Here is a 10,961-nt window from a genome sequence, read left to right on the forward strand (position 1 = left end):
GGGACTTGCCCAAGATCACACAACAAATAAGTAACTGAGGTTGGATTTGAACTCAAGTCTTCCTGACCCCAGGCCCAGCACTCTATCCACCATATCATAACTTTTAACAAAGTATCTCCTACCATTCTTGTGAAAAAGATATGGATTAGATGATAGTATGGTGAGGTGGGCTCAGAAACTGGTCAGATGACTAGTTCTAAGTAATATTCATTCACAGTTTGATAACAACATGAAAAGAGGTTTGCCATGGAGTGCCTCAGAGACTTCTGATTAGCCCTATGCTGTTTAACATTTTTACATATGATTTGAATAAAGGCATAAATTATGTGCTTATCAAATTTGGAGATGGCACAAATTAGGAAGAGGTAAAACTAATATGTTACATGACAGACATGAGATCTAAAAAAATTATGGCAGGCTAGCACGTTGGGCTGAATCTAATAAGATGAAATTTAATAGGACTAAATGGAAAGTTGCACATGCAGAAGATGGGGGAGGCATTAGAAAGAAGTTCATTTGAAAAATATATGGGGTTTTAGTGGGACGAAAGCTCAATATGAGTAAAAGGTATAACATAGCAGACAAAAATGTTGTGTGATCTTTTTTGTTGTTCAGTCATTTCAGACTCTTTGTGACCCCACTGGGGGTTTTCTTGGCAGAGATACTGGAGTGGTTTGTCATTTCCTTCTCCAGCTCATTTTACAGATGAAAAAATTGAGGCAGACAGGGTTATGTGATTTGCCCAGGGTCACATAGCTACAAATGTCTGAGGTTAGATTTGAACTCAGGTCTTCCTGACTCCAGGCCTGGCACTATCCACTGTGCCACCTAGTTGACAAATGTGAAATTAGGTAGTATTAAAGAAGTTAATGACTAGCCTCTAAGACTAGGGAGGTGAATGTACCCACTACTCTGCCCTGGTCAGACCAGAGCTGGAATGCTGAATTCAGGTCTGGGCACTATCTTTTAGAAAGGACACTGATAAGCTGCGCCTTGTTCAGAGGAAGATGATCATCCTCCATCTCTGACAATGGTCTTTGGTGGGTAAAGAGCCTCAATAGCATACCCTAAGGAGATAAGTTGAAGGAACTTAGCCGAAAGACAAGAAGATTTGAGATGAAGAGGCAGCAGCTTGATAGATGACTTCAGTTATGGAAAGAGTTATGAAATGAAGAGGTTTAGAATTGTTCTGCTTACCCCACCCCTCCCCCAGAACCACGTGAAATGTGCAGAGAAGCAGATATTGGCTCAAGACAAAGACATTTTTCCTGATAATTAAAGCTGTCCAAAAGCTGATTCAGGTTCCCCCTCCCTAGATGTCTTCAAGCAAAAGCTGTAAGGCTAATTGCTGGGTGTGTAGTAGCAATGGTTTCCATTCAGGTGTGGACACAACTAAATGACCGTCAGATCAGAAATCTGTGATTCTGTATGATTAGAGCCAAACACTCCCATCTTTTACTTGTTGGTCTTGGCTTTTCCCTAGATATTTTCAACAAAGTGAAAAAACTGAAAACTTACTGGCAGCATATGGCCCTCAAAAAAATTGTTTGAGTGTTGACCCTAAAATGTTTGTATATTCTTTTATAAAATAAAAATAAACTAAGAGTCTCCCATAATTAAACATCTCATTTCCTTCTCTAGGCACAATCACTTCTTGGATTGTAATATTTTTTCTGCCAATAAACAGTGCCCTGAACCCCATCCTCTACACACTCACAACCAGCTTCTTTAAGGATAAATTGAAGCAACTGCTACACAAGCATCGGAGAAGGTCAATTTTCAAAAGTGAAAAGAAAAGTTTATCTACTTCTATTGTTTGGACAAATGATTCCTCATCCCTGAAACTTGGGGCATTGAACAAAATAATTTTAGGGGACAGTATTACAAAACCAACTTACTTGTGATGGCCTTTGATGTAAGACCACTAGGAGTCAGAATAGACTCTTTATGGATTGGATGCCATTCCAAGAAGATGACTTCAGAAAAACCTTTCATCTTTACCAGCAGCGAATCTATCTGCAAGAGGCACCCTCTTGTGTGACTCTTAGCATTTCAGCACCAAGCTTTCTGGTTATCATTTGTGCTGAGAATCACACTTTCCTTTCCTTATCTTCCTACAAGAAGCAGCATGGTATCAAGTCCATTGGACTTAGAGTCGAGACGACCTGGATTCAAATCCCTCCTCAGGCACTTGCAAGTTGTATGACCCTGTCCAAGTCACTTAACCTTTCTAAGCCTCAGTTTCCTCATCTATAAAATGAGATAGTGGGACTAGATGATTTCTAAGGTCCCTTCTGTCTCTAAACCAAGGATCCTCTGATCTTATATAAGCAATACACAATGACTAAGCAATTGATCTTTGCCTGTTCTAAACTAATAATTGATTTCCTTTCACTCTGGAAATATGTGGGTTGTCTCTGTTTAAATATGGAAATACATTTAAAATTCAGCTAGCAAGAAAATTATTGTCCATTTATAAAATAAAAATGTAGCATCAAACTAGGGAGGAGGGGGTTGGGCAGGGCACAGCAAGAGTGTAATCTTTTAATCCCTCCACTGCTCTTTCAACTTTGGGTGAAACTATAAGTCGTCTTTGCCTTTCTGTTCACAATATCCCTGCTCTTGGGCTTTGTATTAATCAATAGGAGATACCCAGCCTTTGGGGGATGCACAAGGGAAAAGATCTTGCTAGATTTCCACATTCCTGTTATCTGTGTTAGGCAGTTTAACAGATCTGGGTCTAATAGATCACATCTACTTGTATTTCGTTGTCTCCCACATTGAGGACTTGAGCATGAAACATTTGAAGTGACCTGAATCACAGTGAATGCCATATACTCCAATTACTAAACAATCCTTCTATCCTTGAGAGTTCTATGGTGGTATTCTAATTAACTGAGACAAAATAAAATAATTATATTCATTGACCCATGCAGCAATCCTTTAAAACTTTTAAAATCTTTACAAAAAATTGATCTTCAAATATGTATTCCTTTTGGACAAAATTGCATTTGTTCAAGGTTTTCTGGTTGATTTACCCAAGGGTAGGAGTGTGGTTAGTTGGGTTTTAGAACTGATAAAGCTACAGATAAGAAATTCAGTGCCTAAACTGATTGATTACTCATGTGCTGCCTTTTGCATTCCTAGTTCTCCTTTCTGACAAAACACCGAAGGGTAACTTGATTTCTTCACTTTCCTTCTTTCTAACTTCTAAATTAAGACAAAACACAGACGTGTGGTCTAATACACTGTGCCTTCTCTAATGGAATGTTGAATTCAGTGCCTCTTTCTAGGTTAGTAGAGAGGCACCCCAAAAGAGGAATAGTGCTAGACTTGGAGTCAGGAAGACATTAGTTCAACTCTCATCTTTGATATTTACTAGTCATATCACCCTACATAAATCACTTGATTTTTATTAACCTCAGACATCTAGGTGTTGCCAATAAAGTTGATTCCTTAGATGTTGCTAATTGCTTGGTGCAGAGAATTCCCATACCAGTAGTTTCCTATGCTGATGAATTCAGTGGTCTTTGCTGCATTCATATTTCAAGTACAATCTATGATAAGGAAGAGGCATGGATTGGCTGTCCATCGATAACATTTATACATTGTTCTCCTATTAATTTAGAGAAACTTTTGTTATTACTTAAAGCTTACTAAACCATGATGTGCTAGGTGATGTATTGGACATGTATACAGTATTGTATATTGTGTAGGAGTTTGTAATTTTGATCGAATCAATTATTTTTACCTTTACTGCTGTTTTTTTTCTCACTTGGCAGAGAGAAATGAATCCAAGACAAACTATAGCCTTTCTCCCCTGGTATAGGAATCTTACTTCTTCCAAAACTATCTCTGTAGCATCTTCTCATTCCCCTACAATTCTAGAAATACCCATCTCACCCTGTGGCAAAATTCTTCTGTCTATTCCATTCAAACATCATCTTTGCTCTTCCACTTGGCTACTTGACTTCTAGCTCTTGTTTCACTCACGTTGGGGTCCCCTTTCATCTATTTTTTATATTCACTGATTTCCAAAAGAAACACTAAAAAAGTAGTATCCTTCCTGTTTTTGAATGATGGATGGTTTTTCTATCAATCTATTTGCCTTCACCAACAGTATGAAGTAGGACCTCACAGTAGATCTATCTAATCCATCTGAACCATTCTAGCCCTATCTACAGTCCAATTAGGAATGAATATGATCATTCACAGAAACTTTTTTCACCCTAATGAATATCCATAAAAGTTCAGAAAACTGTTGTTTGCAATGTCTCTAGCCTCAGTCCTACATAGCAAACATGAGTAGAAACACAATAGAGAACCATGTAAGATGGCTAAGTTAGTAGCTCTAAAAGCAAGTTATAATTAGTATAACACAAGCCACACCAAAACCTTGTTAATGATACTAAATTTAAAACTATAGTTGAATTCTAACTTTAGCATTATACATACTCTAGTAAGATACTGACATATAAAGAGTCAAAATACGTCTATAAAGAGTCAGTATGTCTTTGGCAGAATAGAAGACAGCATCTGGCACCTGTAAGGTGTGAGAAACTATACCTCACCATTATTTTCCACAGTATAAAAATGACAAAATACCATACTTGTGGAAAGAAATGATAGTCACAGCCATTGCTTAGGAGTGCAGGATCAGAGGCCCCAATCCCAATGGGTTGAAGTCTCTAGACCAAATGAATATCAGTGGCGGCCTGGAAAGAAAATAGGAAATCACAAAAAAGACCACATATAATCTGAGATGGTGTATGATACAAGAACAGAGGAGAGTGGTGGCAGATACTGTTGACAGGCAGATAGAACTATGATTGGGGGAAAAGAGGAATTTAAGTTCCTACTACTTAACACTAATTAGTGGTGCCAGTTCCCTCCTTCTATCAGCTTCCTCCATTAGTTATGGTGAGTCTCTGACTTGGTTTCTCTAACCACATAGAAAGTCTCAAGTCTGGGGTGACTTACCAAACCACTAGGATTAATTATGGTGACAAAGTAGGTGGTCACTTAGTCATATATTTCAGTGCTTTGGTGAATACATGACTTCATTGCTGCAGGAATTCCTTCCACTGAAGAAATTTCCAAGCAATCTATGCCTTCCCATTTTATGTTATTCTTTTCCAAGTCTTCCATCACTCCTACAAAGAGGGTCCACCTTCTCATTCATTTAATTTCACATGGGGAAAATTTGTCATCTCGAGTCAGGTCAAGTTAGTCAGTCAACAAGCATTTGTTAAGCAACTATTATGTGCTAAACTCTGGGTATACAAATACAGGCAAAAATAAAGACAATTTCCGCCCTTGAAGAACATGCATTCTAATGAAGGAATCCAATCCATAAAAAGAAATTGAAACATGGAGGGTATGGAAAGAAGTATGGAGGGGTATTGTGGAAGGGGAAGTTCAAAGAGTCAGAAAAGGAGCCAGTAGGGAAATAAAAGAGGAATGAATGACTAGGCTGGTCATTTCCTTAAAATGGAGGTTCTAGGAAGAACTGACCAGTCAGAGGAAGGGGTCACAGAGACATCCTCATTACATGATCTGCCCATCACCTTTTCTAGTCAGGAATGTATTTTAGCTTTAGCATCTTTATGTCAATATAGATGTGGTTCAGCTCATCCAGTAGGATCCTATATTTAGAACTAGAATGGACCTTAGAGATTGTCTTATCTGACTCCCTCATTTTACAATTAGGTGACACAATAGGTAAAAGTGCTATACTTAGAGTCCAGAAGACCTGAGTTCAAATGCAGCCTCAGACACTTAGCAGCTGTCTGACCCTGGGCAAGTCGCTTAACCTGTCTGATTCAGTTTCTTCAACTGTAAAATGAGGCTACTAAAAGTAACTACTTCCCAGGGTGTGGGAAAATCAAATGAGATAACATGTACAGCACTTTACAGATCTTAGAGCAGTATCTAAATGCCAGTTATTATCATTATTATTACAGATGAGAAAACTTAGGCCCTGAAACAAGTGACTTCCTGAAGGTCACACAGATAGGAAATGACAGAACCAGGTTTCCATTCTGGGTCCTCCTCCAAATCTAGGAGCTATGTGACAATTTGTTGGTTGTGGGATAAAGGTTATAAGTTGACTGACAAAAGTTAAATTAATGTTTACCACCTAAGAACTAACTATGTCATTTTTATTACCTTCAGTCCCCATTTTCTACTTTTCCACCAGGCAATGTGGAACTGGAGGGGGAATGAAGATCATTTTGAGTTGGGGTTTCCCCGACATTTTATAATCTGCCACAATAACAACAACAACAAAAGACATCAGAGTAGAAGTTTCTTGGACTGCACACTGACATCTCTAAACCTTTGAGATTGTATCTTCCCTGTGGTCACCTTCAGCTGGCACTTTCCAATCTGCCAAGTATTTTCAGATTGTCAAATAATACTACCAAAGTCAAGTCACTTCAAACCCCTGGGAATTAGGGCTAGCAAAATGCCATCCATGACATTGTCGCAAACATGGCCAGCTTGCTTTGAGTAGACCTAAAAGGAATGTCTTTTAATCACATTTATTTTGCATTTATTTGCATAATTTCTTGCAGGAGTCCTTATATCTGGCAATTGGTTTGCGATACACACAGGTATCCATTTGTATTTAACCCTTTTTAAAAAATTGTTTAACATTTTTATTTAAAGTTTTGAGTTCCAAATTCTATTCCTCCCTCCATCCCTCTCCTCCTCGGTCCCTGAAATGGTAAGCAATCAGATATAGGTTATACATGTTCAATTATGTAAAATGTTTCCATACTAGTCATTTTGTACAAGAAGACTCAGATAAAAGGGAAAAAATAAAAGAAAGAAAGTGAAAAATAGCATGAGTCAGTCTATATTCAATCGATATCAATTCCTTCTCTGGAGGCAGATAGTATGCTTCATCACTACTTCTTTGTGATTGTCTTGGGTCATTCTATTGCTTAAAAACAGCTAAGTCATTCACAGTTCTTCACTGAACCTTGTTGCAATTACTGTGTACAATGTTCTCCTGGCTTTCTTCACTTCACTTTCCATCAGTTCATGTAAGTCTTTCCAGGTTTTCCTGAAGTCATCCTGCTTGTCATTTATTACAGTACAATAATATCCATTACAATCATATATGACAACTTGTTCAGCTGTTCTCCAGTTGGTGGCCATCGCTTTGATTTCCAATTCTCAGAAACCACTAAAAGATCTGCTATTAATATTTTTGTACAAATAGGTCCTTTTCCCTTTTTTGGATATCTTTGGGCTATAGACCTAGCTGTACTTAACCTTCATACCATTTACACATCACTCCTACTTTAAAAAAATACCACAAAGGAAATCACAATGCTTATTTGTGCTGGGAAACCAAGCATCATTCTTGGTGTTCTTTGAAAACGACATGCAGATCGCTTCAGAAAGATCTCTTTCTCTTCCTTGTTTAGCTATTGACTGATACCCTCTTTATAAATGGAAGGTGGTTATATATATGAAGTAAAGGAGAAATACAGTTAGAGACCCTTTTTCCAGACCCTAGCAGATGGAATAAGTAAGATATTTTTCTTTGGGAGAATCATATTTTGCAGTGAAATATCTCAAAATCCTTGAGAAACTATTTCTATACCATTTTAATCTAAGTAAAGACTATTATTCATATCACTGGGTCAACCTTTGTATTATTTTCCCACACATATGTACTTTTGAATGGATAATAAATGGCCTACAAATGAAGACACAGGGAACAAAGAGGCCAAGTGATCAGTGTGATGGGGCTTCAAGAGTTCAGAGGTAGAGCCACGAGTAAGAACTAGGTCAACCAAACTCTAATCCCAAGCTCTAGGTCTTATCCATTGTATATCTCTCAAGAAAGCCAACTTAGTTAGAAATCAGATGGCACCATTCTGGATGTTTAAAAAAGAATGAAACTTTTGTCATATTGGTTAAATTCTGTACTTACAATAGGCTAATTTGAAACACATTAAGAGTTTTACATTAGGGAGTAGAGCCAAGATGGCGGCTGGAAAGCAGGGACTTGCGTGAGCTTCCTACCAGGTCCCTCCAAAAACCTATAAAAAATGGCTCTGAACAAATTCTAGAACTGCAGAACCCAGAAAATAGCAGAGGGAAGCAGGGCTCCAGCGCAGGACAGCCTGCGTGGTCTCTGGTTAAGGTCTATCATGCATGGAGCTGGGAGCGGAGCAGAGCAGAGCCCAGTGTGGGCGGTGGCAGGACCACCCAGACCCAGACCAGGAGCTGGGTGGAGTGGGCCCTGGCACCCTGAATCAGTGAGCTGAGGCAGTTACCAGACTTCTCAACCCACAAACACCAAAGACAACAGAGAAGGTTAGTGGGAAAAGCTTCCAGGACAGAATGATAGGAGTTGGCAGTTCGGCCACCACCCCGGGAGCAGCGGAGGTGGGGCAGCTACAGAACTACAGCTGCAGTTGCTTCTCGCCCCAGGCCCACCTGGTGGGAGGAATTAAGTGGCAGATCAGAGCAGGAGTGCAGAGCCTGCTTAAGATCTGAGCCCAATCCAGGTTGGCAGTTCTTGAGGAAGGAGGAGTGCTGGTGTGGCAGAGCTGGCTGTATAGAATTAGCTCTGAAATCAACGGCACATCCCCTCAAGCTTAGAACAAAGTACTCTTTACAAGTAGTCATACCCCGACAAAATACTCAAGTCAAGTAAGTTGGCTGGGAACATGGCCAGGCAGCAAAAACGCACTCAGATTCAGTCTCAGACTTTGGAATCTTTCTTTGGTGACAAAGAAGACCAAAACATACAACCAGAAGAAGTCAACAAAGTCAAAGAGCCTGTATCAAAAGCCTCCAAGAAAAACATGAACTGGTCTAAGGCCATGGAAGAGCTCAAAAAGGATTTGGAAAAGCAAGTTAGAGAAGTAGAGGAAAAATTGGGAAGAGAAATGAGAAGGATGCGAGAAAACTGTGAAAAACAAGTCAATGACTTGCTAAAGGAGACCCAAAAAAATATGGAAAAAAATACTGAAGAAAACAACACCTTAAAAAATAGACTAACTCAAATGGCAAAAGAGCTCCAAAAAGCCAATGAGGAGAAGAATGCCTTGAAAGGCAGAATTAGCCAAATGGAAAAGGAGGTCCAAAAGACCACTGAAGAAAATACTATCTTAAAAATTAGATTGGAGCAAGTGTAAGCTAGTGACTTTACGAGAAATCAAGATATTATAAAACAGAACCAAAGGAATGAAAAAGTAGAAGACAATGTGAAATATCTCCTTGGAAAAACCACTGACCTGGAAAATAGATCCAGGAGAGACAATTTAAAAATTATTGGACTACCTGAAAGCCATGATCAAAAAAAGAGCCTAGATATCATCGTTCAAGAAATTATCAAAGAGAACTGCCCTGATATTCTAGAGCCAGAGGGTAAAATAGAAATTGAAAGAATCCACAGATCACCTCCTCAGAAAGATCCCAAAAAGAAAACTCCTAGGAATATTGTTGCCAAATTCCAGAGCTCCCAGATCAAGCAGCCAGAAAGAAACAATTTGAGTATTGTGGAAACACAATCAGGATGACCCAAGATCTAACAGCTTCCACATTAAGGGATCGAAAGGCTTGGAATACAATATTCCGGAGGTCAATGGAGCTAGGATTAAAACTAAGAATCACCTACCCAGCAAAACTGAGTATTATGCTCCAAGGCAAAAAATGGATTTTCAATAAAATAGAGGGCTTTCAAACTTTCTCAGTGAAAAGACCAGAGCTGAATAGAAAATTTGACTTTCAAACACAAGAATCAAGAGAAGCATGAAAAGGTAAACAAGAAAGAGAAATCATAAGGGACTTACTAAAGTAGAACTGTTTTGTTCACATTCCTACATGGAAAGATGATGTGTATAATTTATGAGACCTCAGTATTAGGGTAGCTGAAGGGAACATGCATATATATATATATGTGTGTGTGTGTGTGTGTGTGTGTGTGTGTGTGTGTGTGTATTCATATGTATATGTGTGTATGTATGTATATATGTGTGTGTATACATATATATGTATATATATATATAGACAGAGGGCACAGGGTGAATTGAATATGAAGGGATGATATCTAAAAAAATAAAATCAAATTAAGGGATGAGAGAGGACTATATTGAGAGAGGGAGAAAGGGAGAGATAGAATGGGGTAAATTATCTCGCATAAAAGTGGCAAGAAAAAGTGGTTCTGTAGGAAGGGAAGAGGGGGCAGGTGAGGGGGAATGAGTGAATCTTGCTCTCATCAGATTTGACCTGAGGAGGGAATACCATACACACTCAATTGGGTATCTTACCCCACAGGAAAAAAGGAGGAAGTAGATAAAAAGATGTTATTAGCAATCTTTCTCAGACAGCAGATGCCTTTAAGATTCACAGATTTCGTTTGGATATGTGGCAAAATTTCTTAATAATTAGAGGCTTAAAATATCAAATAATCAAAATAATTATATAAATCTAATAAATTAATTATTTAATTAAAATAAATAAATGTAGGCTTAAAATGAAATGGACTACTTTGGAAAGTGCTAGAGTTTTTCAGGTGCAAGTAGAACAAGATGATCACTTGTCAGATATGTTTGCAGAGAGCTAATCAGGCATAGGTTGGCCTAGATGGCCTCTGCAATCCCCTCCCAAGTTGGAGGTATTGTCATTTTTTAGCTCCTTAGGGAGATAGTGTCATGAAGTAGTGAGACAGTTAATCTTAGCGCCAAAAATCTGGATCAGTTTTGACCCTGACACTCATATGACACAAAGCAAAGAGAACTCTCTAAACTTCAGTGCCCTCATCTATAAAAATAAGGAGAATAATAACAGTGCTTTATCTCATGCCACTGTTATGAAGAAAGCACTTTACATACCTTAAAAGTTTATAGATGGGTAATTTGGGGCAATCATAGGGCCCTATCACTCCTTTGCTCATGGACAAGCTCATGGGCTTCTGATGGCTTGATTCAGCGAGC

At 38.6% G+C, this 10,961-nt stretch overlaps 1 protein-coding gene across 1 annotated transcript in view; it reads left to right on the forward strand.

The window, feature by feature from the left end:
* The window catches only part of RXFP2 (relaxin family peptide receptor 2), an 86,347-nt gene extending 84,443 nt beyond the window's left edge, over nt 1-1,904 (forward strand). Inside the window, exon 18 of the mRNA XM_036744005.1 lies at nt 1,642-1,904. Within this exon, the coding sequence (XP_036599900.1) occupies nt 1,642-1,904 (263 nt within the window). The remainder of the gene's footprint in view (nt 1-1,641) is intronic.
* Nucleotides 1,905-10,961: the final 9,057 nt, after the last annotated feature.

This window comes from Trichosurus vulpecula, chromosome 2 (genome assembly GCF_011100635.1).
Source record: "Trichosurus vulpecula isolate mTriVul1 chromosome 2, mTriVul1.pri, whole genome shotgun sequence".
In the NCBI taxonomy this organism is placed as follows: Eukaryota; Metazoa; Chordata; class Mammalia; order Diprotodontia; family Phalangeridae; genus Trichosurus; species Trichosurus vulpecula.